This window comes from Lathamus discolor, chromosome 9 (genome assembly GCF_037157495.1).
Source record: "Lathamus discolor isolate bLatDis1 chromosome 9, bLatDis1.hap1, whole genome shotgun sequence".
In the NCBI taxonomy this organism is placed as follows: Eukaryota; Metazoa; Chordata; class Aves; order Psittaciformes; family Psittacidae; genus Lathamus; species Lathamus discolor.
Window position 1 is genome coordinate 11,948,731 of NC_088892.1, and position 16,354 is coordinate 11,965,084.

The 16,354-nt window shown below is 41.0% G+C and overlaps 1 protein-coding gene across 2 annotated transcripts; it reads left to right on the forward strand.

The window, feature by feature from the left end:
• The first annotated feature begins 4,810 nt into the window (after positions 1–4,810).
• On the forward strand, positions 4,811–16,342 carry TMEM185A (transmembrane protein 185A). Of its 2 annotated transcripts, none has more exons than XM_065689342.1 (7): positions 4,811–4,946; positions 7,459–7,635; positions 8,990–9,197; positions 10,936–11,019; positions 11,964–12,140; positions 12,476–12,599; positions 14,365–16,342. In XM_065689342.1, exons 1-7 carry the CDS (start codon positions 4,909–4,911, stop codon positions 14,607–14,609), a joined length of 1,053 nt encoding a protein of 350 aa, XP_065545414.1. In that variant the 5' UTR covers positions 4,811–4,908; the 3' UTR covers positions 14,610–16,342. The 2 variants fall into 2 exon arrangements, with proteins under 2 accessions (XP_065545414.1, XP_065545415.1); XM_065689343.1 differs by lacking the exon at positions 4,811–4,946 and adding an exon at positions 4,958–5,139.
• Positions 16,343–16,354: the final 12 nt, after the last annotated feature.

The following is a 16,354-nucleotide window of genomic DNA, read 5'->3' on the forward strand; positions in this document are numbered from 1 at the left end:
TACGACCTGGGACTATACTGTCGCTGTCCAAGCTCGCTAGGCCCTGGCAGATAAACCTCAGGTGTAAAGGGTGGGGCCAGTTCTGCGCATGCTGTGCCTCACCTAAAAAATCCACTGCGCAGGCCCGAAGGGTTTACCCACACTTGCAAAGCCCTGTAGCGACAGGCAAGGGATGAAACAGCAGCTGATAAGGTGCACTGGAAGTCACAGACCCAGCCCTGCATGCAGGCTGTTCAGGACATTGGTCGCTCAAGACTGACCCAGGAGATTACAGTCTTCTTCAGCAACATCCTGAATGACCAAGCAGCCTTTTTTCAAGGAGAGCACTGCTTGCTCCATGTGGAGAGAGGCCTACAAAAGGTGGCCTAACCAAAGCTCATCTCCCCCTCCACCTGGTTGGCTAGCCGTGGCCAATGGGCATCTTCTGTTGCAGTCAATTAAAGACAAAGAGACAAAGGCATACCTCTGCCTCCAAAGGTGTGTCCACATTGACACATGTTGGAACATCAGAACCATGCTTGATACAGCGAACAGTGGGCGTCCTGAGTGCTGTTCTGCGCTAATTGCCCATAAACTGTCATGACTCAACATCGATACTGCTGCTCTCAGTGACGTTTGCCTTCATGAGGAAGGTAGCTTTAAAGAACATGGTGCCGGCTATACACTCTACTGGTCAGGCAAATCCAAAACTAAGAGTCATCTTTCTGGAGCTGGCTTCATGATTAAAAACTCCATCATCTCTAAACTTGAAAATCTGCCAATAGGTCATTCCGATCATATTATCTCCTTACGTCTTCCACTACACAATAAGCAACATGTTGTTCTTTTCAGCATATATGCTCCAACTCTGCAAGCTGACCCTGCAGAAAAAGACAAATTCTACTCTGACCTGCGTCGCCTCACTCAAAAGGTTCCTATAGATGATAAGATCATAATTCTTGGTGACTTCAATGCCCAAGTAGGAAAGAACTTTGAAGCCTGGAAAGGAGTACTAGGCAAGCACAGTGTTGGTAGCTGCAATGATAACGGTCGCCTCTTGCTAGAGTTTTGTGCAGAGCAGCAGCTTACCATCACCAACACTATTTTCCATCAGAAAGACAGCCAGAAGACAACCTGGATGCATCCTTGATCTAAACATTGGCACCTTATTGATTATGTCTTAGTGCGCCAGAGAAATGTTTGTGATGTCTGTCACACCCGAGTGACGCCTAGTGCAGAATGTCAAACAGACCACCGCCTTGTGCGTTGCAAACTGAACTTCCACTTCAAGCTAAGAGGGGTGGCATTCCGAGCAGGAGGCTCAATATTAATGATCTTCAAATAGCTGCAGTGAGGGACAGCTTTCAGGCTAACCTTCAAACTAGGCTTGAAGACCATCTTATAGATTCTTCTTCTGAAGCGCTTTGGCAACGTATTAAAAATAGCATCCTGCAGTCCTCCGTAGAATCTTTTGGGTTCTCCTTAAAGAAAAACAAAGACTGGTTTGACGATAACAATCAGGAGGTCCAGGAATTGCTGACAAAGAAGAGATCTGCCCATCAAGCACACCTCGCTCAGCCACTTTGCCATGTAAGAAAAGCAACCTTTCATCTTGCATGTAGTAAACTCCAACAGAAACTTAGAGACATCCAGAACAAGTGGCGGCTCAATCTAGCAGAAAAGACTCAATTATGTGCAGATTTGGGTGACCACAGAGGATTCTATGAGGCTCTGAAAGCAGTGTATGGAACCACATTTCAGGTTCAAAGCCCCTTACTTACTGCAGATGGCCAAACGCTTCTTACAGATAAAATCTCCATCCTGAATTGTTGGTCTGAAAATTTTCAAACACTCTTTAGTGCTAACTGTATAGTCCAAGGCAAAGGAATCCAGCAAATTTTACAACATCCAGTGAAAAACGAGTTGGATATAGTCCCTACCATGGGAGAGACTCTTAAGGCTATACAGCAGGTGAAAACTGGCAAGGCAGCTGGGGTCGATGGAATCCCACCCAAAATCTGGAATCACGGAGGCCAAGCACTTCATGCTAAATTTCATGAGCTAGTTGTGCGCTGTTGGGAACAAGGTAAATTACCATCAAATTTTCGTGATGCAATCATCATCACTCTGTATAAGAAAATAGGTGTAAAGTCAGACTGCTCAAGCTACTGAGGTATAACTCTAACTCTTCTCTCCATTGCTGGAAAAATTCTTGCAAGAATACTGTTGAACAGATTAGTACCCGTTACTGCAGAAGAACTTCTACCTAAAAGTCAGTGTGGTTTCAGAGCTAATAGAAGTACCACAGACATGGTATTTGTTCTCAGACAACTGCAAGAAAAGTGTAGAGAAAAGAATAAGGGGCTTTATGTAACTTTCGCTGACCTCACCAAAGCTTTTGACACTGTGAGTAGAAAAGGCCTGTGGCTGATCTTGGACAGATTGGGTTGTCCCCCCAAGTTCCTTAAAATGATTATTCTGTTACATGTCAGATATGGCGATGCATTCTCTGAACCCTTCCAATAACCAATGGTGTGAAACAAGGTTGTGTTCTCGGACCAACTTTATTCACAATCTTCTTCAGCATGATGCTCCAAAGGGCTACGGTAGACCTCAACAACAAAACGGCATTTATATTCAATATTGTACCAATGGGAGCCTATTCAATCTAAGGTGACTGAAGGCCCACACTGAGACCTTAAATCATCTTGTCTTGAACTGCTTTTTGCTGACAATGCCACCCTTCTTGCCCACACAGAAACAGCTCTGCAGCATTTAACATCTTGCTTTGTGGAGGTGGCTGAGCTGGAAGTCAGCTTGAAGAAGACAGTAGTTCTCTACCAACCTGCACCACAAGATTATCATCATCCCCACGTTACCATTGGCGAGTCAGAGCTTAAGTCAGTTCAGCAGTTCACCTATCTGGGAAGCATTATTTCCTCGGATGCCACGATCAACAAAGAGATAGACAACAGAGTAGCAAAGGCATATAGAGCCTTCGGAAAACTCCATAAGAGAGTCTGGTGCAATAAACACCTGAAGAAAAGTACAAAGATTAGTGTCTATAGAGCCATTGTACTTTTATATGGGTCTGAATCATGGGTTATCTACAGCCATCACCTGCAACTCCTTGAACGCTTTCATCAGTGCTGCCTCCATACAATTCTAAATATTCATTGGACTGACTATGTGTCAAATGTTATTGTCCTTGAACAGGCAGGGGTCACCAGTATCGAGGCCATATTGCTGAAATTGCAGCTGTGCTGGGCAGGTCACGTCTCTAGGATGAAGGATTATTGCCTCCCTAAGACTGTGTTTTACAGTGAACTTGCCACTGGTTGCCGTGAGAGAAGTGCCCCAGAGATATAAGGACTCCCTGAAACAATACCTTAGCCTTGGCCATATTGACTACCATCAGTGGTCCACCTTGGCCTCCAGTTGGGAGACCTGGAGACACACCATACATAATGCCATTGTCTCCTTTGAGAACACATGTAGAACTAGCCTCGAGGAGAAAAGACAACATAGAAAGAATCGCGCCCTGCCTATACCACCCAAGGAGACCTCTCTTTGTGCTTTTTGCAACCGGATTTGCCTATCCCACATTGGCCTTTTTAGTCATCAGCGTGCTTATAGTAAGCATGGGTAAAGCCCTTCTCAAATCTCTGTTTGCGAAGTCAAGCCATGATGATTATTATTGGTGGTAGTAGTAGGGGTTTTGTATTATACCTTAGTTACTGGACTGTTCTTATCTCAACCCACCATTATCTCTACCACCTAGAAGGCGCAAAGCCCACATTGGGTAGCATACCTAAGTCTAAAAACAATTATTCTGTCTCCCTGTGCTAGTTCTTACTTTCCCTGGTATTCTCCCTTCCAGAAGCATTTATTAATGTAAGATTAACTTGTTGAATCCAGTGATAGCCAGTCATCATTATCATTAATGGGAAGGTCCCTAAAGATAAAGAGGCACTCTTGAGGTGCCCAAATAACATGTGACCTGATGCTATGAACACGACAACTGCCACATCACAAATCGCTGCAGAAATCAAGTGACAGAATCAAAATCAAAATCTGCCTCCAGATCCTCTGGGCTTGGCTTCACTAATAATCTGAAGAAGACTGATGAGGATTTCTATTAACACATACAATTCAGGATAAACTTACTCAAGTGTGAGATAAAATGCAACTGAACAGGTAAGAAATACAACATTTTGAGCAGATTATCTAAACTCGTATTTTTCAAACACCCAAACTCGGTGTTTAACTCCTGACATGCAGTAACTTAGAAGGAGTAGCACAAGCTGGAATAAGCACTGCTGATGTGACTGGGCTTGCAAAAAGAGGTTGTTCCTTCTTGTCTCTGCAGCAAGCCTCTTGACACAGCCTGAACGTGAGCAGCCAGTTGCACACCCCAGCTGGCTAAGGCACGAAGCAAGCACCAATTTAGCCTACAAAAGAACTAGATAGAAACCCTATTCTTCACCATGCATCTGACATACTGTATGCTGTACTTGCGACTGGCTTATTTCCAATAAAAGCTACAGAATTGCTCCAGGCTGTCAAAACCCCTTCCACACACAACCTGAACGAGGCTCTGCAGCTGTCAGCGTCCAGCGCTTCCGTCTCTCCTAGGCCGCATGCGCAGCAGCCGCTTGTGCAGCCCGGAGAGCGGATGCCAGCTCCCCAGCAGAGGGATGCGGCCGCGGGGCTGGCGGGCGGTGCGCATGCGCGAGGCCGTGCGGGCTGCTCTGTTCCGGCGGGGCGGAGCAGAGCTGGAACGGCGGTGAGGCCCGGCCAAGCTAAGCTAGGCCAGGCTCGGCTCGGCTCGGCTCGGCTCGGCTCGGCTCGGCTCGGCTCCGGTGGCGGCGGCCGCGCCATGCGCGCCTGGTAGAGCGCGGCGGAGCAGGGCGGGAGGGTCGAGCCGCAATGAACTTGCGTGGCTTGTTCCAGGACTTCAACCCCAGGTGAGGGCGGCCCAAGTCTTAACGGGCGTCCTGGGGCCGCGCCGCCTTTTCAGGGACCGTTCGGCCGCTGGTCCGCACAGTGGCAGAGCGGTACCTGGCCGCGTCCCCGCAGCTCCCTGTCCTGGCTCAGCGGGTGGGCGGAGGCTCCGCTTCCCGGCGCCAGTAGCGGGACGTGCCCGGAAGTGGCGGCCCGGTGAGGCCCGAGCTGCCGCCAGAATGAGGGATGGCGGGGGGGGGGGGGGTAGCGCCGCCAGGGCTGACTCTGCACCTTCCCCGTTCAGGCCAGGCCGAGTAATGCGGCGGGTTGCCTGGGGAGGAAGCCGGCTTCGCCGGTGTTAACCCGGTTCAGCGGTTCGGGGTGGGTCGAACGCGCTGTGCCTGATCGGTTCCTTCCCAGCGGGTGCCGGTGCCTGCTTCCGTCAGGTGGCTGCGAACGCGGCAGCCGCCACCCGCTCTGCAGGACAGGTTCCAGCCGTTTCCTTCCGTTTATTACTACTCCAAGTGTCATTCTAGGTTTTGAATTTTTCAACTTGGTGCTTTGGGGTAAAGCCTTACACCGGAAGGTAAAGCTACCATACACTTCAGCACAGGCGTGCAGGATCTGGTAAAGGCTCGGGTTTTAGAGGTATGAAGGCATTGCCCTTAACTGCCGTCATCTACCCTCGGAGAACTGCAGAGAGTGAGCCTTCATCCTGGGCTCAAACAGGATGATAGTTGCTACAAGTTTGCCGTCTTCTGTCTTGCCAAGCCAATGCAGATACACATAATGCTGAAAGATCTGAGAGAATTAGTTTAACTTTACTGGGCTTACCATTACTAGATATTGCAAGAGTAAAGGCTGCAAGTAACTTGTGCAGTCATACTGAGAGTCCTGGGGAAAATCTTGTTTGTGAAAGAGGCCTCGTGTGATTGCCACTGCAGAAAGCTGTGTTCAGTTAGTTGTTTAGACAAACAGAAGGGTAACCAGTGCTTCAGGAAATGGATTGTTGAGGGGAGGTTGAAATAAAGAGTTTAAATATGTGTGATTGAAAGTAATAGAAGAGGAGGAACAGAAGTTCCAGAAGGTCGTAAAGTTCTGGTATTGCAAAGTAATGCTTGCAACTTTTTGGGGTGCCATCTAAATGGTGAATGAGCATCTGAATATTGCATTTGTGCAGATAACTTCATCTTGAATGTTTTGATGTTTACTGGACTTCTCGGGGAGCAACAGCATTTCACCACGTGGCACTTTACTGCTTTTTTTATTGAGCAGCAAGGGAAAGTACAAATTACACAAATGCTGGATGCTGGAAAAGCATGGGTAGCCTGGGAAGCTGAGGGACCTCTCTGTTGATGTGAGGAGTGACGCTTGTTTCATATCCTTCTGTCACAAGGTAGCTTCATCAAGCATGTGAGGAGATGCTGACACAATACAACTGCTTTTTCATATTAAGAAACAGCTGAGGCACTTGTTCTGAGACTGAGCAGCTGGATATCTGATGGGGGCAGTGCTGAGCTGATAAATGTTTGATTATTTGATGAGTGAAAGGGGGCAGTTCGAGTTGTGCTGTAGAAGTAAGGGTAGTATCTTCAACCATTGCTGCTTTACTCTATAGCAAGTATTTACTCTGTTCCTTAGGTTATCCATGTTTTAAAATACATCCAATTACTTGATTGAAGTGGTTGAAACAAAATTATGTATTTTCTAAAGCAGTCTGTGAGCCTCTGGTGAATGGGTGGGTGACTCTTTCCCTTCCTGTAGTGTGAGGAAATAGTGTATTCATTTTGTCTGATTTCTGGTGGTACAAGCAGTTGCTATGCCACTGCTTTCAAGTGTTCCAAACACATTAATTTGTTCTTAGGCTGACTAGATTATAAAATATACCAATATAACTATTTGAAATGTGTAACCACCATCCTCACTATTCTAGTTAAACTATACTCTACAATCACTAACTTTGTTAAACGCTTAACCTGTTGGTTTTTTTTTCTATAATGTTGCTTTTTTCTAACTAAGTGTAAAAATAATAATAATAAAAAGGATCTCTGAAGTCTGCCTTATTACAATACATAAGTTTCTAATTTTTAGTTTAAAATAGTGTGGCAAAAGTTACATAAATTATGTAACTTGATTTTGAACATCAAAACTGTCTGATTTGTTTTGTATGAAAGAACACATTTTCTAAAAACATGTGCAACTGGTATTATTTCTGAGCCTCTAATAATCTAGCTCCTGTCTGGATCCTTGTGAGAGAGAACTATTTATAGATGCCCATTCATTAAGTTTGTCATGCAAGAATGCTTTTGATGTGTTCTCTTGAAGCATTGGTTTTATAAGTGAAAGAGATGTCATATGCTGTATTTATGATTAAATATTTGACTCTTCAGAACAGATTTGATTCTTTGCAAGAAGTTTGTGTGTTTTCTATTAGGAAATACCCTGATTATGTTTCAGCTGTGACTGATTGTCTACAAAGTTCATATGAAGTTGCTGCCTTAATTTCTGACTCTGGGATTTTTGTTTGTTTAACAGCAAATTTCTCATTTATGCCTGCCTGCTGCTCTTTTCTGTGTTGCTGTCTCTACGCCTGGATGACAAAATTCAGTGGAGTTACTGGGCTGTATTTGCTCCAATATGGCTGTGGAAGTTAATGGTGATTGTTGGGGCCTCGGTGGGAACAGGAGTATGGGCCCGAAACCCACAGTATCGGTAAGTCAAGGATATCTATTTTGCAAAAGGTTCTCTTTACACAATCAAATTCATCAGTAGTTCTTTTAACAATGAGAACTATACCATCCAGAGGGTTGCTATGTAAAATAATGATAACCTATAGTGTATGCAAACAGTTTTATGCAGCAATAGATGGCTTAATCCTAGTTGCAACAGTTTATCGCAAGCTTTAGCAATACTGTTTTTGAGAAGCTGCAACTTCTCATGGAGTGTCTTTTTGCGCTGTTCTGTTAGAATGTTGGAAGTTCCTTGCTTTAGTATAAGCCATATAGAAATAGGTATCTTCATATGCACTAGGAATATACTATATTTAATTGGATTAATTTTTAAATCACTTTCCTGAAATGTACAATAGCCTGAAAGAGGTTTTTGCGTTGTTTTTTTTTTCTCCTTGGTGTGCTCAGAGAATGTAATGGTGAATCTTCAGTGATTCGTGAATATGCTGTGAACATTGAGAATTTTTACAGACTTTAGTTGCAGTTTTAGAAGAAATATTGAAGTAGTTCAATGCACTAAGATAGGCTACTGCAAAGTAAGAGGTTTGTGGCAACAACTGTGTCAAAGTTGTTTAACAGTGATATTTTAATTGTCGGTGTAATGTAGGATAACTTTCAGACCTTTAAATATATCAAGTGTTCATTCTTTTGGTAATCCGAGTAGGATGTGAATTTGAACATGCTGGGGAAAAGAAAAACTACCTTAAGTGCAATAAATTCAGTCCTCTTTTCTATCTACAATGAATATTAAATGGAAAAGCTTTGTGCATGGGTCCTATTCTGATATACTATATTGTGTGGTTCAGGTCTTGTTAACCCCTTCTGCTTGTATAGGAAAAAGTGTCGTTCCTCTGTGTGTGTTATTTTACTTTTTAGTAACAGATGATATTCTGTTGCAGTACGCTGATTTTGATGAAGAAGGAAATTCTGGGGAAAGATGTTGACTCAATAAAAGCTGGTGCAGGAGCCAAACAGATAATTTTAGACTAAATTTATTTCCCAACAGCCTTCATGATGTCTGAGTGTTTATGTAGTAGCAAAGAAATCCTGTTTTTAATGCAGAGCTATGGAATATGTAGAAAATTTTAAACTTGTAAAAATCCCACTGTCTCCTTTGAGGAAAATCCTTTAACACTGCAGCTTTATGGACAAGAAATCATGTTGGGTCATCAGGAGTTTAGTTTAATAGCAGCTGTTTGGGTGTATTTGTACATTTATTAAAAACAAGTATTAGTATCTGAAACGTAACAATTGTAAATGGGTGTCTTGGGATGCTTGCAGGATCATATGCTTTCTTACTAACAAGTAAACTGAATGCTTTGTTATCCTCTCTTTAGAGCAGAAGGAGAAACCTGTGTGGAGTTCAAAGCAATGTTAATTGCAGTTGGCATCCATCTGCTACTGCTGATGTTTGAAGTTCTGGTGTGTGACCGGATCGAAAGAGGAACCCATTTCTGGCTTCTGGTCTTCATGCCATTATTCTTTGTATCTCCAGTGTCAGTTGCAGCTTGTGTGTGGGGATTCCGACATGACAGGTCTCTGGAGGTAATGCTTTGTTTGTTGCTATAGAGTCATACACTGGTTTGCCTTGGCAGGGACCTTAAAGCTCACCTAGTTCCAACCCCCTGCCACAAGCAGGGACACCTTCCACTAGAGCAGGTTATTCAAAGCCCCATCCAACCTGGTCTTCTATGTGTAGAATTAGTGGCAATGCAAGACTGTATCAATTTTGTAGCAGTTCATCCCTCAGTAAAGCCTGAAATGGATGACTGCATCAGTTGAATTGTTTGCACTGACCTGCAAACATGAGTGAAAAGCCAGGATCGGTAATACTAGTTTTCTCATCTTTTCTAGTTTGGTTTTTCTTTCTTTCTTTTTTTTCTTTTTTTCTTTTTTTTTTTTTTGTTGTTGTTGTTGTGTTTTTTTTTTTTTTAACTGCCACTACCACCTTCTTTTTGTGTGTTAAAAGAACTCGTGCAGTATGAACTCTTACTAGACACTTAAATGGAAATCACTGAAGAAAATTCCACTGATTGTAAGCACTGTCCCTTGGCAGAATCAGGGTTGAAAATTTCTTACTATCCCAATCTGTGTGCTTAATTTTTAATTTGGGAATATAAATAGTAGGCATAAAGCAGTTGGGTTTTATTTTCTGCCTCTACTTTCTTTCTCCTCCAACTCACTCCTTTTTGGTTTTGGAAGAACTTCACAAGGATTCTAAAATCTTCTCACCATTGTGGTGTTTCACAATAAATTTAGAATTCTTACTGAATTGATACTTTTTTAAAGGATTTTTTTTCTTTTTGCTATGCCCTCTAACTCCTCAGTTTTTAGGTTTTTTTTTTTAATTTCAAGACAATGTTTCTGTAACATTAGCATAAACTGAGTATCTCTGGAGAGAGAAACATTTTTGGTAGGTGATTGTTAAGATGGCTGGTAAACTGATACCTTAAATTGTTGATGTAAAAATACTGCAAATAGAGTTTCATATAGTGGAGTTCTATTCAGTTAATCATTCCTAAAAGTAAAATTTGCGTAGAAGTACTTGCCTTCTCCTGGCTGATGCTTGATTACCCACTGATTTACAGATGACTGCACAGCTGCTAAGTACTGGCATTAAAAAATTAAATTCACTCACCCCTAAAAGGCAGCAGCTGTCTCAGAGAAAACAAGTTATGCAGCTGAACTGTCAACTTTTTTTTTCTTTTACTATTTTGTCACCTTTTCCTTTTTGACTCTGGGAAGATCTCATTACTTCACTTTCATTTGCTAGAAACATAAGAGGGGCCTGCCTTTAATCGAGGATTTTAATTCTAGGCAGGAGTAATAAGTGATTAATCTTATTATTTTTGTAATTATCAAATCTGATATATATTGTCTGCTTGTTCCTACTCTGATTAGGTGATCAGTAAGTACATAGTGGTGGTTTATCTATAGATCATGGTGGGCTCAGAAAAAGCTTTCCTTCATATGTTGCACTATTTTTATAGTCAATAAAGTACCATTTATTTAAGGCGTAATGAATTCATTAAATTGTGAGCCTAGCTACTCCCAAGGATTTTTAAATCCCAGGAAGGTTTTACCTCAGGAGACATCTGCCTCTACAGTTAACTCTGTTGCAATCACAGCCTCCCAAATTTAGGGATGCTTAGTAATACCTAATGCAAATGCATGTTCCATATTACAGTGACAAACATGAAGTCAGAAAAATCCTTAGATTCTTTGTCATCTTGGAAATGGCTTTATCATGCTAAAGGTTAACTAATGTATTTTCTTTTCCTAGCTGGAAATCTTGTGTTCAGTCAATATTCTACAGTTCATATTCATTGCACTGAGACTAGATGAGATCATCAGATGGCCATGGCTTGTATGTAACAAGTGTTTTCTTCTTATCTTTGTTTAAATGCTGAATTTCATAAAGATACTTACGGTAGGGAACAGTTAATATATGATCATGGTCCATGATCACATTCTTGCTGGCCTAACAATCCATCACTGAATGTTTGGCATTTCATTCAGTGGTCATGAGGAACAGAGGCTGTTCCTGGGGTATTTCATCCTTTGAGGGGGAGTGACATGCCATTAGCTGCAATTAATTGCTGATCAGTTGTTTAAAGAGAAATCCTAACCAACAGTTTCTAGTGGGAACACTAAAATAGTGATGAAAATGATTGGTGGGTTAGAGAATGTGCTGGTAAATATGGTGTGATAAATAACTAGTTTTATTTCCTCTGTCACCATGCCTGTAAATCCACTAACTGTGCAAGTGGTCATTGTCAAAACTTCTGAGATCTTATGTCCCAAGTACCTTTAGAATACAGAAATGCTGTTCCTGTGCCTGCATTTTTGTAAACTACCACAGAACTGGTAACCTGGCATGATTGTGACTGTCCTTTTTATTTTCCAAAAAACTAGAGAAAGGATCTAATTTAGAAACTGTTTCAATAAGGTGTCCAGTGTAGAGAATACTTGCTAAAATAATTTTTGAGTACTGTGTTTAACATGAGTCCATGTTAAATCACAGAAGTCTTATTAAAGTTGAACTACATTGACTCAATTTTAAACTGTTGCAGCTTGATGGGGTTTACAAAGCTGAGGAACCCCAGAGAGCGATGTGGCTTATAGCAGTGTACATGATTTGTGAAGCTTTTCTGTGAGAGATTTTATTATTTAAAGAGCATTACACTTAAATTCCTATTTCTTGTTTGCACGTAGTATGTAGACTTGCTTTATTTAAAAAATTCCCACACCTAAACCAAATCTAATGTGTTGCTTTCCGGAGGAAAAGCAGTTGATTTCTTTTTCTTTCAGGTTGTTTGTGTTCCACTATGGATCTTGATGTCCTTTTTATGTCTAGTAGTGCTCTATTACATTGTATGGTCTGTTCTATTCTTGCGCTCTATGGATGTGATTGCTGAGCAAAGGAGGACACACATAACCATGGCGGTCAGCTGGATGACAATTGTAGTGCCTCTGCTCACATTTGAGGTAGGAAAGAGCATAATGAGTATGCATCTTGTTCTTTTTAGAATGAGTGGTAATGTTGCTCTGCCTCTACTTGAAGTAACTAAAATGAGAATAGTGCTTTTAGTTTTGGAACAAAATATTAACAGCAAATATGAAAGAAAACAAAATTCTATGTTTCTTCCAAGTTTTTTGAGCAGGATATGCATCACAGTGGAACTGTAACTACATGTTTTTGTGGAGGCCATTTTTCTTCACAGATGTGTGAAGTTAAAGATTAGATATCTGCATATGTTTTAAGAAGCTTGAAAGCAGCTACTGCAGTTAAACTGACATTGTATAATTTCTTTGTCGTTTAGATCTTACTAGTACACAGACTGGATGGGCACAATTCTTTTTCTTTTATACCCATATTTGTTCCTCTCTGGCTTTCGCTGATAACTTTAATGGCAACAACATTTGGACAAAAAGGAGGAAATCACTGTAAGTATTTAAAAATCACGGAAACAGATTGAAACTCAAGGCTTAATTTTACTAAGATTTTTATTATTGTAAAGGGGTTTTTTAAATGTATATTCTGTCATGAAAAAACTGTATTTGTTACTGTGGTTTCCAGGTGAATGTGAAAAGTTTTCAGTTTTTATAGTGCCTCTTGCTTTTATTTTCCTGATTCTTGTAAGCATAACTTGTGCTCAGATTCAAGCTGAAGTCTCAGTGGGATTTTAATTGTAACTCAGCCTTTTATCCTTTCTTATTTCCATGGGTTTCAGTCTCACGGGACATGACTGGATCACTGTGCTCTGGGTTCTGAAAAATAGTGTTGCACCTACCATTTTCAATTAGCATTCGGCCTAGTATCCTGAACCAGTATTTTCTTCTCTCTTTGGGCAAACAGTGCTCTATGCTGCTCAGTTGTAACTTCAGTTGCCTGAGTGGCCAGTGTAGATTTATAGGCTTTTATTCCCATCACAGCTCGCACTGCTGAAAGAAGTGTTTGCACTTTCAGCCATCTAATGTTACTGAACCAGTGCAGATGCTCTTCAGACCAACTTTTCCCATCCACATTGCAGTTCATATTCCTTGTTGACAAGGCAATAAAATTTGTTAGGACTTTAAGAGTTGAAAGGAACCAGCTGTGATATTACATAAACTTCCTTCAGTTTTGGTCTGATTGTGAAATCTACCGAGAATTTCTTTGGTCATGACTAATCTTATCTCCATACATTTAGTTTACTTTTATATTGTTTGTTTTTTTTTTTTTTTGTTTTTTATATTGCTTATATTGTATGGAAAACTGTCACTGGTGTGGGTTTTTTTTTTTTTTTCCCTTAATGCGTGCCCTCAATAATTTATGCCCAGATTGGTCTTTTGGAGAGCCACATATCATTTATGTAGGATATTACTTACGTAATTTTTCAAATAAGACTGTTCACCTCAAGTGGGCCTCAGAAGACTTGTATGAAAATCCACCTTTAAAATGCTAAATGAAATACATCAGTTGGCCATGAAGAATAATCTCTGCTAAAAGATGGGTTGTGTGCTGTCTTCCCTGGCAAATGCTTTGCTCAGTGTGAAAGATCTGACTTGGGGAGGCTGTTCCTTCTAGCACTGACCTTTGGTATTGGTTACTAGAGGAGTGCCACCTATTGAACTACAAGTACTGCTTACTCTTTCCAAGTCTTTGCATATCGCAAAATCCGTAACAAACACAGAATGTGTACTAGTTTGTAATCTAGCGCGGGTAATGCCAAGGATGTATCTAATACTCCTGGTATCCCGTTATAGTTGGCTAACAACAAAAATATTTGTGGAATACCGAATACATACATTTACTACTCTGTCTACCTATAACCTATATGTATCAAAGTTGGCATGGATGGCTTCCTATGTGGCACCAATTGCTTTGGTCAAGATGCCAAGTCTTTTGTGTTCTTTGTCTGTGTACTGATGTGATCTGACACTGCTTAACGGTTGAAATGAAATGGATTCTTGCTGTTATTTATACATATAGATGCACACACGGAGACATGCATGCACAGACATGCAGAGACATGCAAATGTATGTATACATTCTGTATGTCTGTGTGTGTGTGTAATCTGAACTGTTATAAGTAACACACTGCTAAGCAGCACTAACAAATTTTATATTGGTTATGCAAGTAGTCAAGAGAACTGAAACAAGATTGCATATTCTCCCCATTTATCCTGTTCTGCAGCGTGAAACAATTTTATTTATATTTTTTTTCAGGGTGGTTTGGAATTCGCAAAGACTTCTGCCAGTTCCTGCTTGAAATTTTCCCGTTCTTACGAGAATATGGAAATATTTCTTATGATCTGCATCATGAAGACAATGAGGAAACAGAAGAAACACCACTACCTGAACCACCAAAAATTGCACCCATGTTTCGAAAAAAGACTGGGGTGGTCATCACACAAAGTCCAGGGAAATATGTCATTCCACCTCCCAAGTTAAACATCGACATGCCAGATTAAGATGATGGAAGCGTAATGAACTTGAACTGGGAATCAGCAGACAAATGTATTTCATCTCATGCCTTGTACCGATTACTTTATAATAGGTATTGCTGAATCAGCACTTGAATTACAGAGTCGGAGATCCTGAAGATAATCTGAGTTTTTCCAGAGATACGTGGTGGTATCATCTGTGCACCTTCCTGATGGGCTGGTTGCACAGTTGCCTGTATAGTATTTATATGAACATTTTAGCAGTGTAATATATTGTTTAAAAGTCTTGTTGTGTACAGTATAAGTATTATCTAAAAGTATTTTTTTAAAAACCCTGTATGAAATGCCTATGATATTCAACGCGTCTTTTAGGTCCTAAATATACACTTGATTTCCATGTCTGTTTTAAATGCTTTGGGTATGCCTTAGTACAGTACCTCTTTACTACTTCTGTTCAGCCACAATCATTGTCTTAACCAGAGAGGCACAGGAGTGTTGCATTTCTCAGGCAAAACTAGAAAGCTTTTTTAGGGAGGAAGTAGAATGTACAGCAGCTTCCATGATGGTTTCAAGTTAGCTATGTGAATTTTCATGTATTTCAACTTTTGCACTGGCTTAGAAGTTAAATGCTGCTTTTGTTGCTTTTCCAGTTTCATGTTTTAATTCTTGTTGAGCAGTGCCTATACCATTTTCCCATTAGACTGCTTGTTAATAAGCTGTCCCCTCTTGCATTGTGCGTGCAGTCTATGCTGGAAACATTAGTTGTAGGTTTTACAGGTGTTGGTTAGCTGGTATAAATATCATGGCTTGCTCTTCATTACCAACTTTGTGTTGGAGTCAGTGATTAAACTTTTCAAGATAGGAACTTGTTGGTGTTGGTATAGCATTTTTCTTGTTTCAAGAAAGACAGCCTTTGACTGATTGTTTTGGACTTCTCCATGCTTTAAAGAAAGTCTTTGGAACTTACATTGCAGTATCTTATAAAAACAGATGTCTGATATTCCCACATCCTTGCAGCTGCTTTTCTGTGTTTAGGTGAACCCACAGTTTAGGTACCTTAAATACCATGGATAGAGTCTCCTTAGTGTCTGTATGGCAATGAGACACCAGCAAAGAGTGTATGGACCTTTCTGCATGTGTGAAGGGTGCTTTTGTGGTTTAATGCTAGTCAACAGCTAAGTACCGTGCAGCTGCTCATTCAGACCCTGCACCATCCTAGTCCCTGGTGGGATAAGGAGAACTGGGAAAAAGTGAAATCCATGCACTGAAATAAGAGTTTAATAGTTGAAATAAAGTAAGACATTATAATAGTTTTAATGAAAAGAGAGATAACAAAATGAGAGGGGGAAAAAAAATATAAATGATGTCCAGTACAACTGCTTACCACCCAGGGGTAGCCACTGCTCTGTCTGTGCCAAGGCCACCTCAGAGACATACTCCACCATAGCACCATGGCCTGACTTGCACCTGTGGCAATGGCTTTGGGCCCTAACCTACGACAAGCAAGGTGCCTCCCACAGCTCTTCAGAAGCTGCATAGTTCAAGGGAATAGTCTCCTATGTGTTCCAATAAACTATCCAAATACAAAGCCTCTGCTAGTTGTCCTGTCCTTATACCTATGCCTGGCCTTGGGCCTTGATCCAGAAAGTAAAAAAAACCTGTAAATTTTGAAAAACTCAAGTGCCAAAATTAGTTACTTTTGTTTGTCTCTACAGTATTTATATATTTATACAGAAAATACAAGTATTTTCCATCTTAAATGAGAGAAAGAA

Excerpts from the sequence above, each read along its gene's own strand:
- TMEM185A (XM_065689342.1), top strand. The coding sequence starts at position 4,909 with ATGAACTTGCGTGGCTTGTTCCAGGACTTCAACCCCAG. Across the intron at positions 11,020-11,963 it reads TCATCAGATGGCCATGGCTT|GTTGTTTGTGTTCCACTATG; the intron begins GTATGTAACAAG and ends TTTTTCTTTCAG. Across the intron at positions 12,600-14,364 it reads ACAAAAAGGAGGAAATCACT|GGTGGTTTGGAATTCGCAAA; the intron begins GTAAGTATTTAA and ends ATTTTTTTTCAG.